Here is an 18543-nt window from a genome sequence, read left to right as displayed (position 1 = left end):
AATAATTGGACACATAAAGTTTTTTCTATTGTATGTGTTGTTGTTATTTATTCCATGAATGTCAAGGTTAGAATAGGTCATCAGCGGCCCATGGTTGTCGCAAGAGGTGACTAACGAGATCGTGTAGTCAGACTCGCTGTTGATGGATGTCATCGTTTTCCAATTGCGTAGATTGGGGTTAAATATGTCAACCATAGAAGAAAAGAAATGATAAAACATTAAGAAAATCTCCACTTCGGGTGCTATTGGTGTTGCTGAAGGTTTCGAAGTTTGAAATTTCCTTGAATCAAATGTTTAATAAATCTTGCAAATCTGAAATTTACATACCAGTAATTCCTCTTCTCAGTTGCTGAGTTTTCTTCTCTCCAGGTGTTGGCGAACTACTCTGTATCGGATGCTGTTGCGACATATTACCTCTACGTCAAATACGTCCATCCCTTCATCTTTGCCCTGTGTACCATCATCCCCATGGAACCTGATGAGGTACGGCATTGAAGCAGACACTGTATGGCATTGAAGTAGACACTACAGCATTGAAGCAGACACTGTATGGCATTGAAGCAGACACTGTATGGCATTGAAGTAGACACTGTTTGACATTGAAGCAGACACTGTATGACATTGAAGCAGACACTGTATGGCATTGAAGCAGACACTGTATGACATTGAAGCAGACACTGTATGGCATTGAAGCAGACACTGTATGGCGTTGAAGCAGACACTGTATGGCTTTGAAGCAGACATTGCATGGCATTGAAGCATACACTGTATGGCATTGAAGTAGACACTGTATGGCATTGAAGCAGACACTATCGCATTGAAGCAGACACTGTATGGCATTGAAGCAGACACTGTATGGCATTGAAGCAGACACTGTATGTCATTGAAGCAGACACTGTATGGCTTTGAAGCAGACACTGTATGGCATTGAAGCAGACACTGTATGACATTGAAGCAGACACTGTATGGCATTGAAGCAGACACTGTATGGCATTGAAGCAGACACTGTATGGCATTGAAGCAGACAGTATGGCATAGAAGCAGACACTGTATGGCATTGAAGTAAACACAGTATGGCATTGAAGCAGACACTGAATGGCATTGAAGCAGACACTGTATGGCATTGAAGTAGACATTGTATGGCATTGAAGCAGACACAGTATGGCATTGAAGCAGACACAGTATGGCATTGAAGCAGACACTGTATGGCATTGAAGCAGACACTGTATGGCATTGAAGTAGACACTGTATGGCATTGAAGCAGACACTGTATGGCATTGAAGCAGACACTGTATGGCATTGAAGCAGACACAGTATGGCATTGAAGCAGACACTGCATGGCTTTGAAGCAGACACTGCATGACATTGAAGCAGACACTGCATGTCATTGAAGTAGACACTGTATGGCATTGAAGTAGACACTGTATGGCATTGAAGTAGACACTGTATGGCATTGAAGCAGACACTGTATGGCATTGAAGCAGACACTGTATGGCAATGAAGCAGACGCTGTATGGCATTGAAGCAGACACTGTATGGCATTGAAGTAGACACTGTATGGCATTGAAGCAGACACTATCGCATTGAAGCAGACACTGTATGGCATTGAAGCAGACACTGTATGGCATTGAAGCAGACACTATCGCATTGAAGTAGACACTGTATGGCTTTGAAGCAGACACTGTATGACATTGAAGCAGACACTGTATGGCATTGAAGCAGACACTGTATGGCTTTGAAGCAGACACTGTATGGCATTGAAGCAGACACTGTATGGCATTGAAGCAGACACAGTATTGCATTGAAGCAGACACTGTATGGCACTGAAGTAAACACAGTATGGCATTGAAGCAGACACTGTATGGCATTGAAGTAGACACTGTATGGCATTGAAGCAGACACTGAATGGCATTGAAGCAGACACTGTATGGCATTGAAGTAGACACTGTATGGCATTGAAGCAGACACTGTATGGCATTGAAGTAGACACTGTATGGCAGTGAAGTAGACACTGTATGGCATTGAAGCAGACACAGTATGGCATTGAAGCAGACACTGCATGGCATTGAAGCAGACACTGCATGTCATTGAAGCAGACACTGTATGGCATTGAAGCAGACACTGTATGGCATTGAAGCAGACACTGCATGGCTTTGAAGCAGACACTGCATGGCTTTGAAGCAGACACTGCATGGCTTTGAAGCAAAAACTGTATGGCATTGAAGTGTAACTTCACAGTGCATTAATGCAATGACCAATCGACCCGTGAAGATCTGGGTTAGAAGAGGTCTTCAGCAACCCATGCTTGCCGTAACAGACGACTGTGCTTGCTGTAAGAAACGACTGACAGGATCGGGTGGTCAGGCTCCCTGACTTGGTTGATGCATGGCATTGTATCCAAACTACGTAGATCGATGGTTATTATGTCCATCACTGGATTGTCTGGTACAGACTCAATTATTTACAGACCGCCGTCATATAGCTGGAATATTGCTGAGTGCGGCGTTAAACAACAAACAAACAAACAAACAGCATGGATGAATAGTTACAACCCTATTAGAAAAAACAAACAAATCTAAATTTGTTTTAAGTTGTTCTGTATTTTTGGCCAGGTATTGCGGAAGGGCTCGGGGACGCTGTGTGAGGCGCTGCTGATGGTGCAAGCCTACCACGCTAACATCATCTTCCCCAACAAACAGGAGTCCGTGCTGAACAAGCTGACTGAGGATGGACACGTGCTGGACTCCGAGACGTACGTCGGCGGTCACGTGGAGGCTCTAGAGTCGGGGGTGTTCCGGGCCGACATTCCTTGCAGATTCAGAATGGTGAGTGTGTGCAGGGTGTCTTAAGGTGACACACATCACTGTGCAGAGTTACATCCCTTAGTCGTGCCAGGAACTTGTTGTCCTTGGTTTGAAGCCTGATTATGTTTCAGGTTTGTCGGCAACACGCCTGTGTTCGTGGTTTTCCCTAATTGGTAAACGTCTAAGATCTGCATCACTTTTGGCTTTCCTCTCACATCATGGTGTTATATTGTGATTTATCAGAGATACTGTCTAAAGTGAGAATTTAGTAAACCTTCTCACTCGCCAGTAAGAATATCATGATAACCTACGTCACTCATGTATAGAAACTGAGGCAAATATAAATTATACCATGAATTCGACCATACCATGCTTGTCTTAAGAGGCCACTCACTTGATCGTGCTCGCTGACTTGGTTGATGCGTGTCATCGTATCCCAAATGCATGGATCGAAAAACACAAATGTATAAAAACAGCTCGTGTAATACCCAATGAAGCTTTTTCAGCGTGCGTACAAAGAAGCTAATTTCCTAAACACAATTACAAGCTAATTTACTTTCTGGGTCAAGCATATTTATTTAGAACAGTTATCATCTAAAACATTATTTCTTTTTTTTTAATCTTAAAATGTTCACTAATTTTGGAAAACCTCAATAGAGTGATGAATAGATGAGTGAAAAAATATTGGTTACCCAATGAAAAATGTAATAACCCAATTAAAATAGAAACCCCGGAGTAAAAACTCAATTACTCAAAAAGTTAACTGGAGCTTGGCATAGAGTATCCAAACTTGTGAAGTCTTGAAGATGTGTGCTTATCTTCATGTGTTTATATAGGTGCCGGAAGCCTTCAAGACTCTCATAGACAGTGTGGAGCGGACGATGAAGCACGCCATCGAGGTGGAGGAGAAGATACCCCTTGATACTGTCACCAACTTTGACGAGGTAAATTTGACTGTAAACAAACAAACACAGAGGTTAGAATCCGTCCACTGCAACCAATGCTGGTCATAACAGGCGACTATAGGGATCGGGTGATCAGGCTCGCGGACTTGGTTGATGCATGTCATCGATCCCAATTGTGTGGATCGATGCTCATGATATCAATCACTGGATTGTCTGGTCCAGACTCGATTATTTACAGAGTGACGTCATATAGCTGAAATATTGCTGAGTGCGGCGTTAAACAACTATTAAACTATTTGGTTTTGTTAATATCCCTGCTCGGTCCGGTTTATGGTCCGGTTTGTACAGGAAGCAGAAGTACTTCCGGTGCTTATGCAAATGAGCCATGGTAGGAATAAAAACGAGAAAGTACAGATATGTCAAAAGACTTTATTTGTTGCTATGACAACAGTGTCAGCATAGTACAGATTAACAATCCCAATTGCTTGGATTGATGCTCATTATGTCAATCACTGGATTGTCTGGTTCAGACTCGATTATTTCACATAGCTGGAATATTTGCTAAGTGCGGAGTTCAACAAACAAACAAAAGCTTCAGTCAGACATATTATATTATTTTTCAGGTTTCATTGATCAAGAAGTTCTTTGAGCATTTCCAGGAAGTACGGCCCCTAATCAGTGTAACATCGAAGCTCATGATGTCAATCACTTGATTGTCTGGTCCAGACTCGATTATTTACAGACCAATGTCATATAGCTGGAATATTGCTGAGTGCAGCGCTAAACGACAAACAAACAAACAAACAAAACAAACTTACCATTGTAGACATACACAATACTTCAGTTTTCAGTCAAATTTCTTTCCAGGTTTGTTTTCAGGGGATTTGCTTTTGGACCTTTGTCAATTTCCTCCATCACGAAGCTGCTCTGCTGTAAATACTTGTAAAGGTTTCAGGATGCAATGAACGATTTATGTTTCAGGTGTGTAGTGACGTTGTGGAGAAGTTGGAGATGCTACGAGACTGCCCCAACCGTCTGGAGAACCCCATCATATACCATCTTGATGTGGGCGCCATGTACCCTAACATCATCCTCACCAACAGACTGCAGGTGCACCATCTTCTTTTTCAGATAGACCCGTGAAGATTCCGGGGTAGAATAGGTCTTCAGCAACCCATACTTGCAGTAAAAGGCGACTATGCTTGTCTACTAACAGGATCAGGTGGTCAGGCTTGCTGACTTGGTTGATACATATAATCGATACCAATTGCGTGGATTGATGTTCATACTGTCAATCACTGGATCGTCTGGTCCAGATTCGATTATTTACAGACCGCCTTCATATAGCTGGAATATTTGCTGACTGCGGCGTAAAACAAACAAACAAACAAACAAACAAAACAAATCTTTTTGAGATACATCCCGCTAATAACTGAAATACTGTTGGCAAATACACCTTAGGCTAAAAAAATAATAGTCTTGGTTCTCAGGCACCGCCTGCATCCTCATAAAGTCTGCCGCATGTTTTGTTTAATTGGTTACATACTTGTTCGAACAAGCAAATTTTCAAAAGTCATTGCCAGAAAAAACATTTTTTATATTTTTTTAAGCTTTTTTTCACATTGAAATACTCTGCACCATCTTCCTCTCCAGATACATCTCATCAATAACTAAAATACTGAATGCCTTCAAACTTTGTGTGCATTGGACGAGCAAATAAACAATTCAACTGTTATAGCTATATAGTAAAAGGTGTAAAATATAGTCCGGTGTTTCAGTTATATCACTATCCTGCTTCAGGGGCCTCTGTGTGATACGTAATATATGGCATGCATTCTTTCATCTGTAGTGAACCCAGACTGACCCCATCTTCCCGAGGCAAGAGAGTTAAAAAGTCCAGTTTCCATCCTTGCTGGTATTCCTGGGCTTGATCGTAGCGCCACGAGTGGCTATTACGAGATATGTCCATTCTAAACCTCTCCCATGGACCAATCGGATTTCCACCTCTCATATCACATGAATTTGCTTCAAATAAAATGGCGGCGCCCAGTCAGGACGATCTGATCAATAATTTAGATCTATATTGTGATAAATCGGGTCGTAATTTGCAAAATGCATCAAATCACGTGAGCACCTTGATTAAAAAAATGACAACATTTGGAAAATATCCGTTGACAACAAGTTGGCGGTGCACATGCTTTGCAAATCTTGCAATCGACTAAAATCTGCACAAAAGTTTATGAACCGGATTTCGATTTCGTTTCACGATTTTGATTAGACTATGCATAGACTCGTTAGTCCAGCCAAAATGTAACTCCATAATACCAGCCTAGTTTGGCAAGGGTGGAACCTTGACTTTTATAATCAGTTAACTCTCTTGCCTCGGGAAGACTTGCCCTGCTTATAGTCGTCCGCCATGAAGTAAAATCCCACTGGACCTGTGGGCTTGTTTGGTTAGTTTCCATCCCTGTGAACCCTCACTGGTGCTGAAAGAACAGTATAAAATAATAAAAAAATGAACTTACTTATGTGCGACATATTCTCCTCATTTTCAGCCACCAGCCATTGTGGACGAGGCAACGTGTGCAGCTTGCGACTTCAACAAGCCAGGAGCTCTCTGTCAACGCAAGATGCCTTGGATGTGGAGGGCAGAATTTAGTAAGTTCTCACTTCATCCTTTATGCAAATATATAAGCCTAAAAACCACCCCCATCATCATAAGTTTGCCGCATGTTTCGTTTTTATTTCCAATTAGAAAAAAAAAAAAAATCCTTAAATATTCCAAGTCAAACGGTCAAATACTGTATTTCTGTATTTTACTCATTAAGGAATACATTTATCTAGGGAAACCCTTTCCCAGGTTGTTTGTACACAGTTGTTTATTGGTTACATACTAGTTTGAACAATAAAAAAAGAAAAAGCCCCCCCTAAAAAACCATTGCCTGAGAACAAATTCTTTTATTTTTTTAGCCTAAGATAGCCACGCGATAAACCACAAAGCACAATAGAAGTTCAAAGTGTGGTTCGCTGATTTGGTTGATGCATGTCATCGTATCCCAATTGCGTGGATCGATGCTCATGATATCATTCACTGGATTGTCTGATTTAGAATTGATTATTTACAGAGTGACGTCATATAGCTGGAATATTGCTGAGTGCGGCGTTTAAACAACAAGCAAACAAACAAACAAAAACAAAAACAAACTTCCAACTTCTAAATGCCTCTCAAAGAAGAAACTGTTAAAGTAACCACGCATGCACGTCACTATATGAATTTTTAAACGTTAATGTTTATACCCATTTTCAACATGATTTCAACATTTCAACAATGTTATTTAAGTCCTCTCTCATCAAACAAACAGAAGTATCAGCTAGATGTACACACATAAAAAAATGTTAAGTTGCTGACAAACCAAGTGAATTTTAAATGACAAAGAAATGTCAATGTCCAAGTCTAGGAATTAAATGTTCATTTCAGTGCCGGCGTCACGGAATGAGTTTCATCGCATTCAGCAACAGCTTGAGAACGAGAAGTTCCCCCCGTACTTCCCGGGGGGAGAACCCAGAGCATTCCACCAACTGCCTAAAGAGGAGCAAGCTGCCATTGAGAAGAAACGACTGGCAGGTGGGTGACATGTGTCTGTGACATGACAAGATTAGTGCCATGACAAGATTAGTGACTAGACAAGATTAGTGATATGACAAGATCAGTGACATGACAAGATTAGTGACATGACAAGATCAGTGACTTGACAAGATTAGTGACTAGACAAGATTAGTGATATGACAAGATCAGTGACATGACAAGATTAGTGACATGACAAGATTAGTGCCATGACAAGATTAGTGACTAGACAAGATTAGTGACTAGACAAGATTAGTGACATGACAAGATCAGTGACATGACAAGATCAGTGACATGACAAGATTGGTGACATGACTCCTGGACTCCTGGACTCCTGGAATCCCTGGACTCCTGGTCTCCTGGACTTCTGGGACTCCTGGACTCCTGGGTCTCCTGGACTTCTGGGACTCCTGGGACTCCTGGTCTCCTGAACTCCTGAACTCCTGGGTCTCCTGGACTCCTGGTCTCCTCATCTCCTGGACTCCTGGACTCCTGGGTCTCCTGGACTCCTGGTCTCCCTGGACTCCTGGTCTCCTGGACTCCTGGACTCCTGGGACTCCGGGACTCCTGGGATTCCTGGACTCCTGGTCCCCTGGTCTCCTGGACTCCTGGGACTCCTGGTCTCCGGGGACTCCTGGTCTCCTGGGACTCCTGGTCTCCTGGACTCCTGGTCTCCTGGACTCCTGGGACTCTGGGACTCCATGTCTCTTAGACTCCTGGACTCCTGGTCTCCTGGGACTCCTGGTCTCCTGGACTCCTGGTCTCCTGGACTCCGGGGACTACTGGACTCCTGGACTCCTGGTCTCCTGGACTCCTGGTCTCCTGGAACTCCTGGTCTCCTGGACTCCTGGTGTCCTGGTCTTGTGAACAGATCTCTCACACTGCTGACAGGGCTCCTCTTGGCTGACTGATATTTGATGGAACCACTCAAGTGAGAGGGGGTTCGTATCGCGATATAACTGAAAAACCAGTGAAATTTCAACCCAACCCCAGTCTATTGTCTGATGTTTTCTGTATCTAACCTTCTGACACATTCAATGTTCAGAGTACTGTCGGAAGGCATACAAGAAGACCAAGATAACAAGAATGCAAGAACAAACAGCTACCATCTGCCAGCGAGAAAACTCCTTCTACGTCGACACAGTGCGAGCTTTCCGTGATCGTCGGTACGAGTTCAAGGGCCTGACCAAAGTTTGGAAGAAGAAGCTGAGTGAGGCTGAGTCCAAGAAAGATGCTGCGGAGACGAAGAGGAGCAACGGCATGGTGGTGCTGTACGATTCTCTGCAGCTGGCTCACAAGTGCATCCTCAACTCCTTCTATGGCTACGTCATGAGGAAGGGGTGGGTGTTCACCAAAGTTAGGAATCCTGTGATCATGAGTATTAAATGAAAAAGGATTTGACTCCAAATGTTTGTTTTTTTAAACTGTAGGCAAATTATCAAGGGAGAATACGAAAATTAGAAATTTGATTAGCCTAAAAATAAAACCAAAATGTGATTTGACCAAAAATGGGAATTGGAGAAAAGTTTCCTAGAAATCAAGGTCTGCAGCAACCCATGCTTGCTGTAAAAGGCGACTGTTCTTGTCGTAAGAGGGGACTAATGGGATCGGGTGGTCAGACAGGCTGCCCTGAATAATGCATGTCATCGTATCCCAAATGCATAGATCGTTGCTCATGATGTCGATCACTGACTTGTCTGGTCCAGATTTGATTATTTACAGACCGCCGTCCAAGAGTACTTAGTTTGAGACCTGTGAAGATCCTGGTAGATTTCAGCAATCTATGCTTGCCATAAGAGTTGAGGATGCTTGTTATGAGAGGCGTCCAACGGGATCAGGTGGTTAATGCATGTCATCATATCCCAATTGCGTAGATTGCAGGGTTAGAAACGAACAGTGTTTGTCCACTAGTCCTAATAATGATAACATATAGCAAAACCCTTAAATGGAACCAATTTCTGCTAGTCCTTAGGATACCTTTACTATTGGGCAGTTTGGTAAGGACTACAGGACTAGTGCTAATTTCTAACGCTGGAGGGGTGGTCAGGTAGCCTAGTGGTTAAAGCGTTCGCTCGTCACGCCGAAGACCCGGGCTCGAATCCCGACATGGGTACAATGTGTGAAGCCCATATCTGGTGTCCCCCGTCGTGATATTGCTGGAATATTGCTAAAAGCGCTGTAAAACCAAACTCACTCACTCACTTCTAACGCTGGATTGATGCTCATGATGTCGATCACTGGATTGTCTGGTCCAGACTCAATTACTTACATCTTATATAGGGCATGTGGGGATATTACCAAGGCTTTAAAAGTAAAAGAATTAGTTCTCAGGCACTGACTTTTGAAAATATTGTGTGGGCGGCCGGTGTTTTTGTTGTTGTTTTTTTTTTCCTTTTCAAACTAGCATGTAACCAAATAAACAGTTATGTACCATCAACCTGCAACAGGCAATCTATACATAAACAAGCATACAACTCCTATTGCAGCCATGACCTTAACACGAGATGCTCAGTAAAGCAGTGCACATGTAAAGGGAAGTAACTATGTGCTATATTGGATCGCATTGTTTTTAAGTATAAGGATGTTTTTTCCTTGTTTAAGAATGGAGACAGAAATGTGAGGCAGACTTTATTATGATGTGCGCAGTGTCTGAGAACCAAGACTATTATGTTTTTAGCCTAAAGCGTTGTATGTTTTCAGAGCTCGCTGGTACAGCATGGAGATGGCGGGTATTGTCTGCTTCACTGGAGCCAACATCATCAAGAAGGCCAGGGAGATTGTCGAACAGATTGGGTAACTGCTATTCCTTAATATACTTCATTTATTTTAGGCCTTGTAAGTTGATAATGATTATTAATAATGATTAATCCTTGTGAAATACGTATTCGATGTAATAAGCGCCCACGGCGATATTTGCTGATATATTGGCAAGTGAACCATCCCAATTAGCACCCCTTCCGATTGATCAATGTACACAAGACTTATTTATTCATGTATAATACGCACTCGTATATCTGTCATATATAAACACTAAGGCTGTCAGCATAAACCACAAAATTTATCTTGAGCCCCCTATTTCTAATTTTGAGCGCGTATTATGTTCAAATCTTTATTTTAATGACCACCTCCGTGGTCTAGTGGTAGAGTGTCCACCCAGAGACGGGTTCAATCCCCAGCCTTGCCATACCAAAAGATGTTAAAAGATGGTACTTACTGTTACCCTGTCTGGCGCTCGGTATTAAGGGGCTAAAACAAGGACTGGTCGGCTCGGCGTCAGTGTACTGTGTCTGAGTGGGGTATTCGTGTTAAACTGCGGCATGGTATCTCAGTGGGCTAGCACTATAAAATCAGCATCAGTCTGGGCTATTACAAGGAGCCACAAGCGCACGCACGTGCATGCACGTTGCTATATAAGTGCAATAATCTTGGACATGACGTTAAACCCCATTTCTCCTCCCCTCACCATTTTTTTACTTTTAGTTGTTATTCCTCAGTATTAATGCTGAAAATATTTGAGTATCAATGCTCAACTTTTGTCAACTTTTGACTGTTGACTACATATCCAGGTGAGCTATAGTGCCCTGCACTATTTTTGAAAGATTTGGATGAACATTACTGTGGCCTTAGGGCATGAAGTTAATAAGTTGTTCCTTGGGATCAATCCTTCATTGGGGAATCCAAAATGTGAATTTGAGGCTGTCTTAATGTTGATAGTCATTTTGGGGACATAAATCCGAAGTTTAGTTAATGCGAGCAAAGACCACTCACATTTTCCGCATTAAATTCACGCTCACGTCAATTTCAAGATTGACATTATTGCACTTAGCGACATTTCTGCGTAGATTCTTACACTGTTGTCAAGCTAGCGGGGCGGTCAGGTGTGGTTAAAACGTTTGATCATCACGCCAAAGACCCGGCTTCGATTCCCGACATGGGTACAGTGTGTAAAGCCCATTTCTGAGGTCCCCTGCTGTGATATTGCTGGAATATTGCTTAAAGGTGGCATAAAACCATACTCCCTCATATCATCTTTCTTTCCGCGATATTATTATTGTTTCTAGGAGACTGTTGTTTTTGTGATGCCTGTTAACATCCTTGATATCCTCACTCACTCACTCAATCCTTCATTGTGAAAGAGTTGTTGATTTAAGTTGAACCTTTCAGACGCCCACTGGAGTTGGACACAGATGGAATCTGGTGTGTTTTGCCAGCAACTTTTCCTGAGAATTATGTCATCAAGACAACGAATCCAAAGAAGGCCAAAGTTACCATTTCCTACCCTGGCGCCATGCTGAATGTGATGGTCAAGGTGAGCTATAAATAGACAAGTCGTTACAGACAACATTACGTCAGGTGGTCAGACTCGCTTACTTGGTTGATGCATGGCATTGATTGCGTGGATCGATGGTCATGATGTCAATCACTGGATTGTATGGTCCAGACTCGATAATTTACAGACCGCCGTCATATAGCTGGAATATTGCTGAGTGCGGCGTTAAACAACCAACCAACTAACCAACCATTACTTTTGAGACCAGAGGACCACTAAACCCTCACTCCAACTTTCCATGTTTCAAGACCACTAAACCCTCACCCCCCATCTCCATGTTTCAGGACCATTTCACCAACCACCAGTACCAGGAGCTGGAGGATCAAGGCTCTCTCAACTACTCCCTTCGCAGCGAGAACTCCATCTTCTTTGAGGTGGATGGACCATACCTGGCAATGATCCTGCCAGCCTCGAAAGAGGAGGGCAAGAAGCTGAAGAAGAGATACGCAGTGTTCAACTTCGATGGCTCGCTGGCTGAGCTGAAGGTAACACGTGTGTTCCTACTGGGGCGTTTGGGTTGTCTAGCGGTTAAAGCGTTTGATCATCAAACCTAAAAATTTGGGTTTGATTTCCAACATGGGTACAATATGTGAAGCCCATTTCTTGTGCCCCTGCTCTGACATTGCTGGAATATTGCTAAAAGCGGCGTTAACCATACTCACTCACTCACTCGGGGGCATGGGTGGCACAGTCGTCTGAGGCGCCGCGATTCGCTGCGCAGAGTTGCGTCCCTTGGGCACGCCAGAAACCTATGATTCGAATCCCGGTTCGCCCCGATTATGTTTCTAGGTTTGTCAGCACCACTCTTGTGGGTTTCACTAAAGTGGTAAACGTCTGAGACCTGCATCACTTCAGGCTTTCCTCCCACATTAAGCTGACACGCCATGATATAACTGGAACACTGTTAAAAGCGGCGTTAAAACCCAACTCACTCACTCACTCACTCACTCATGCACTCACTCACTCACACACTCATTTCCTTCACTATATCCTTAGTTCACGGAGAACCATGGAGAATCTTGGTTATAAATGGTCCCAAATAACTTATGTTGGGGCTTATGGAACAGGCTTGTCTCGTCTCGTCCCGTCCCTGAATGATGCTAGTGTAGGTCGGGGCCCAGATTAGCAAAGGTCATGAGTGTCATGTAAGGTCAAGGCCACTGTAAAGGTCATTCATAAAGTATGTTTGCCTTCAGAGCCATGCGTGCAGTGGTAATAGTGTTTGAATGCTTCTATGCATGAATGAGTGAGTGAGTTGGGTTAAACGCCGCTTTTAACAGTATTCCAGTTATATCGCGGCGTTTCAGCTTAAAGTGGGAGGAAAGCCCCAAGTGATGCAGGTCTTAGACGTTATACACTTCGGTGAAACCCACGAGCATGGGTATGGTGCTGACAAACCTAGAAACATAATCGGGGCGAACAGGGATTCGAACCCACAATCATAGATTTCTGGCGTCCACACTGCACAGCGAATTGCGGCACCTTAGACGACTGGGCCACCCGTGCCCCCTCAGGTAGAATGAAATGTTAAGGAATGAATGTTCTCTGTTCATCCAGGGGTTTGAAGTCAAGCGACGTGGAGAGCTGCAGCTGATCAAGATCTTCCAGTCGTCTGTGTTCGAGGCATTTCTGAAAGGCAATACACTTGATGAGTGTTACGACGCTGTGGCCAAGATTGCCGACTACTGGCTGGACGTGCTGTACAGCAAGGCGGCTAACATGCCAGACTCCGAGCTGTTCGAACTCATCGCCGAGAACCGGAGCATGTCTCGTAAACTGGATGATTATGGGGAGCAGAAGTCAACGTCCATCAGCACAGCAAAGAGACTAGCAGAGGTAGGGTTGATAGCTGGAGGAGATGGTTTGTAGGAGATGGTCGGCTTGAACTGTGACTGGATATCTCCAAGACAATCTCCATGATCAGAGCTTAGTTCACGCTACCGCTAAACAAAGATCTGAAGACATCCCATTAAGGGTCACGTCAGAACGACCTTTCATCTGACCAATAAGTGCATCGCTTACCAGATTATGAAAGTGACAGTCGGAATGTGATTTCTACTCATGCAATCTCGAAAACTTTAACATGGGGCATTCCGAATGATAGTTACGTGTTTAACGACTGAATCCTTACAATCTAGACCATCGATTAGCCATTCCAAAATTTATTTTTTTTCGTTCAGCTTTCAAATTTGTAATCGAGAATTTGTCAAAATATGTTTCAAAGCATGGTCGCCAATTTGAAATTTGTGCTGTAAAGCACAAGAAAGCTGCCTTCTGATTGGTCATTCCATTGGTCGGTCAAAGTTCGCGCAAGGTTGGTCTGGCGTGACCCATAATGGGATGTCCTCAGATCTTTGTTTAGCTGTAGCGAGAACTAAGATCTGATTTTAATGAGATTGTCTCCAAGATTGATGGTTACTGCGGTGTGTACCCATGTGGGTACCGTATACGACGTAATAAGCGCCCCGCTCTAATAAACGCCCACGGCGATATTTGATAATATATTGGCAAGTGAACAATCCCAATTAGCACCCTTTCCTATTGAGCAATGTACACAAGACTTATTTATTCGTGTATAATACGCACTCGTGGGTTATATACACCATTAATTATGGGCAATTTAATTCTGAAAAAAATATATCTGTCTTATATTAACAGTCAGGCCGTCAGCATAAACCACGAAATTTATCTTTCAACTCTGTTTTTCCACCAAAATAATATTCTAATAAGAGCCCCCTATTTCTAATTTTGAGAGCGCCCTGGGCGCTTATTACGTCGAATACAGTACTTTGCTTATGTTACCAGGCTGTAACGCCACAACAGTCAAATATTTTGGCCCTGCACTCAATGAAAGACGAAAGACTTCGGTATTCGTCTGTTGTGTTATGGCACTGATGGAATAAAATAAATGGAAATATGTTCTTTAAGACTAAAAAAATAATAGTCTTGGTTCTCAGGCACCGCCCGCATCATCAAAAAGTCTGCCGCACGTTTCATTTTTATTTCCATTTTTAAAAAAAATATAAAAATCCTAATACTTAAACACAGTGCGATCTAATATAGCACACAGTTACTTCCCTTTACATGCACACTGCATTGCTCCGCATCGCGTGTTATCGTCATGGCGGCAATAAGTTTGTTTATGTAGGGAGGCCTTTTTCCAGGTTGTTAATACACAACTGTTTATTTGGTTACATACTAGATTGAACAAGCAAAATATATTAAAAAAACGCCCGCTTGCTCTATATTTTCAAAAGTTATTGCCTGAGAACTAATATTAGTAACTTATATTTTTTTAAGCCTAATTAAAATCCTGTGTTAGACTCAATATTTACACTTTACACTCAGTCGCTTTACATATACACTAATTGCGGAGTGGGAAACAGTCAAAATCGCCATGCTTGCAAGCGCCAGGTGCTGAGATTCCTCTAGTGACCAGGTTGTTATTCAGCCTTGGGACCAACAATGTCTACAGGTCCTTACAGTGTTGTCACTACCCCTTGTGTACAGTACATTCACCCTGTGCACACCAATGAACCCACTCGTCCGATGGTAGATGGATGACCTGATGGTGGAAACATGAATACGTACATACACCCAAAACACAAGTGTAAAAACGTGTGGTGTCACCCTGGGTATGTGACTTAGTTCAAATGTGCCTCTCTTCACCCAGCAGGGAATGGGTACCCGATATGTGAGGTGGATGTAAAAACCTTCTAGCACCTCGGGGCAGCTTGGGTTGTATACTCCCCAGGGAGTTGAGAATGATAACTGGAATGCAAACGGATCCACTGGTCGGGGAACAAGTATACCTTATTCGACATAATAAGTGCCCCGCTCTAATAAACGCCCACGGCGATATTTGATAATATATTGGCTAGTGAACAATCCCAATTAGCACCCCTTCCGATTGATTTATGTACACAAGACTTATTTATTCGCGTTTAATACACACTCGTGCGTTATATGCACACTTAATTATGGACAGTTAAATTCTGGAAATATTTATCTGTCATACCTAAACATTTCAGTCTGTCAGCAAAAAGCACGAAATTTATCTTTCAACTCAACTTTTTTTTCACCAAAATAATATTCTAATTTTGAGAGCGCCCTGGGCGCTTATTACGTCGAATATGGTAACCGCATTTGAGCAGGTACTAGTACCGTGATACCTGCAGTATGTAAATGTGTAGTTTAATAATGAATAATGCCAAATGACCAGCGGTGATCGGGAAAACAGTATCTTCAGAGATTCCACACAGGCGATATCCCTTGTGGCTTACACATGGTTTTGATATTCACATTTCAGTATTGTCTTCCAAGTTGATTTGATGTCCAAAATGGCTACTTTTTATGGATTCCCTGTTGTGTATTCCACAGTTTCTGGGAGACCAGATGGTCAAGGACGCTGGACTGGCCTGTCGGTTCATCATCGCCAAGAAACCCGAGGGTGCCCCCGTCACTGAGAGGTAAGGCAAAATTTAATACTGCTTCCCATTTCAGCTCATCCAAGAATAGGTCGTTAGTGAATATGGTTTTACCCTGCTTTTAGCAATATTCCAGCAATCACATGTGCGGGAACCTCAACAGTGACTGGTTCAAATTGTTGCATGTGAAAAAAAATAAGCGGCAATAGCGATCAGCTGCACCGAAGTGCTACGCTTAGGAATATTATTATTTGGAATATATTTAGTAAAAGCTGCAACTAAAATAACATGATTTTGGAATATATTATTCCTGATAGGAAAATAGTTTCAGATACAATTATTCCTGATCCTTGCATCAAATCCTTTAAAGTTATATCATTGGGTAAGTTTTAACCGAATCACAGGTCAATTCCAAGAAAATGTGTGTGCAGCTGATTGCTGTTTCTGGCTTAGTTACGAGAAAATACACAAGGTGATCTTAATCCCTGGATGTAAAACAATGCCTAGTAGATCAAAAAATACAATTTAAACTGTAAATCAACATGTCTGGTGATTTTTCATCTCAAATTTCAAATTTGTACTGACCAAGTTTCTTATCACCCGCTCGTTTACTGGAATTCCCTGAAGGGGTATGGTGTAATTTTTTCTAAAATACTGAATCCGCTAGAGAGGATCAATAGTCCAGCTATATGACGGCGGTCTGTAAATAATGGAGTCTGGACCAGACAATCCAGTGATTAACATCAACAGCATCAATCCACACAATTGGGATACAATGACATGCATCATCCAAGTCAGCGAGTCTGACCACCCGATCCCGTTAGTCGCCTCTTTCGACAAGCATAGTTGCCTAGTTTATCTGTAATAACGCAGAACAAATTTACAAATGTTATAACACACACCAATAATCCCTGGGCTGTTTAAAGCTATGGAACAACGAAAATGAGAAAAAACATTTTGGGTGCTTCCATCAAGAATTTATGTTTTGCAGAGTTATGGCCACTTTGCGCTTTGGTGCATTATTAATAGGTGATACCTTGATCAATAGATGAAGATGTATCAAGATTCAACTACGCAAGCTGAAACACTACATTGTTAATGTTGGACAGGGTTGTACTATTGTTTTTTTTATAAATTTTCATGCGTATTTGTACACAAGCAACACAAACTTAATTGGGTTGTGATTTTTTAAAATGTATTTTAGACAAATACGCAGTTTATCTGCAGCTCTGAGTTCAACATTAAAAGCTAAATTGAAATGTTTTGTTTTCCAGAGCTATTCCTTTAGCCATCTTCCAAGCTGAACCTAGTGTCAAAAAACACTTCTTGAGAAAATGGTTGAAAAAAGCTGATATGTCCCACTTTGATATACGAGAGGTGAGTCCAGACAAATCTGTTCCTTGTTGACGGGGCGGTCGGGTAGCCCAGTGGTTAAAGTGTTCGCATGTCACGCCAAAGATCCAGGTTCGATTCCCGACATGGGTACAATGTGTGAAGACCATTTCTGGTGTCCCCCGCCATGATATTGCTGGAATATTGCTAATAGCGGCGTGAAATAATACTCACTCACTCACTCACTCACTCACTCACTCTTCCTTGTAGACCCTGCCTTATGTTTTGGAGTGAGTGAGTGAGTGAGTTTGGATTTATGCCACTTTTGTCACTATCCCAGCAATATCGGGGGACACAAATTGGTTTCACACATTCGGCTTGACAAGCGAACCCTTTAACCACAGGGCTACGCCTTATGTTTTTGGAAATGTGCGCCGTAGTCCCAATGGATCACATTAAGGCTTAAGAAAGTAATAGTCTTGGTTCTCAGGCACCACCCGCATCATCATAAAGATCTGGCGCATGTTTCATTATATTTCCATTTAAATTTTTTTTTTAAATCTTTAAATTACCATGTCTTGAACACACAACCCCGGCAGTTAAATCCAAGGATACTTAAGAACATCATGATTTCCCCGAAATTAATGTTAACAAAATTTGGTTCCATACTAGCTTGAACAACAGCAACAACAACAACAACAACAAAAACCTGACTGCGCAACAATTTCAAAAGCTAAGGGATAAGAATCTAATAAAATTTGAAAATTGTAAATCGAGAAATAAGATTTTACAGAATTTTGCCGTTGTTACTAATTTTCCACCAGCCAATCATAGTTCTTGTCACTTGTAAGGAAGGTATGGGGTGGATTGTCTTTCCGAGGCAAGAAAGTTAACTTACTTTAAAAATCCAGTTTAGACCCTTGCCGAACTTGGCTGGAATTCCCGGGCTCGGTCAAGGCGCCACCAGTGGCTATTATGAGTTATGTCCCTTCTAAGCCTCTCCTATGGACCAATCATATTCCTCCTCACGTATTACTTGCATTTGCTTCAAACAAAATGGCAGAGCCCAGTCAAGACGATATGATCTGATTGATATTGTGATAAAAGTGAATCAAATCAT

At 42.3% G+C, this 18543-nt stretch overlaps 1 protein-coding gene across 1 annotated transcript in view; it reads left to right on the top strand.

Moving 5' to 3' along the window:
- LOC139457652 (DNA polymerase epsilon catalytic subunit A-like) overlaps positions 1-18543 on the top strand; it is a 93029-nt gene that overhangs the window by 26464 nt on the left and 48022 nt on the right. The window contains exons 14-26 of the mRNA XM_071239004.1: positions 370-483; positions 2613-2825; positions 3641-3748; positions 4691-4819; positions 6265-6367; positions 7188-7334; positions 8380-8674; positions 10035-10127; positions 11499-11643; positions 11949-12149; positions 13222-13500; positions 16045-16133; positions 17366-17468. Coding sequence (XP_071095105.1) covers positions 370-483; positions 2613-2825; positions 3641-3748; positions 4691-4819; positions 6265-6367; positions 7188-7334; positions 8380-8674; positions 10035-10127; positions 11499-11643; positions 11949-12149; positions 13222-13500; positions 16045-16133; positions 17366-17468 — 2019 coding nt within the window. The remainder of the gene's footprint in view (positions 1-369; positions 484-2612; positions 2826-3640; positions 3749-4690; positions 4820-6264; positions 6368-7187; positions 7335-8379; positions 8675-10034; positions 10128-11498; positions 11644-11948; positions 12150-13221; positions 13501-16044; positions 16134-17365; positions 17469-18543) is intronic.

Source organism: Haliotis cracherodii, unplaced genomic scaffold, assembly GCF_022045235.1.
Source record: "Haliotis cracherodii isolate W230 unplaced genomic scaffold, xgHalCrac1.p SCAF_12, whole genome shotgun sequence".
In the NCBI taxonomy this organism is placed as follows: Eukaryota; Metazoa; Mollusca; class Gastropoda; order Lepetellida; family Haliotidae; genus Haliotis; species Haliotis cracherodii.
This window is presented reverse-complemented; position numbering and strand designations above follow the sequence as displayed.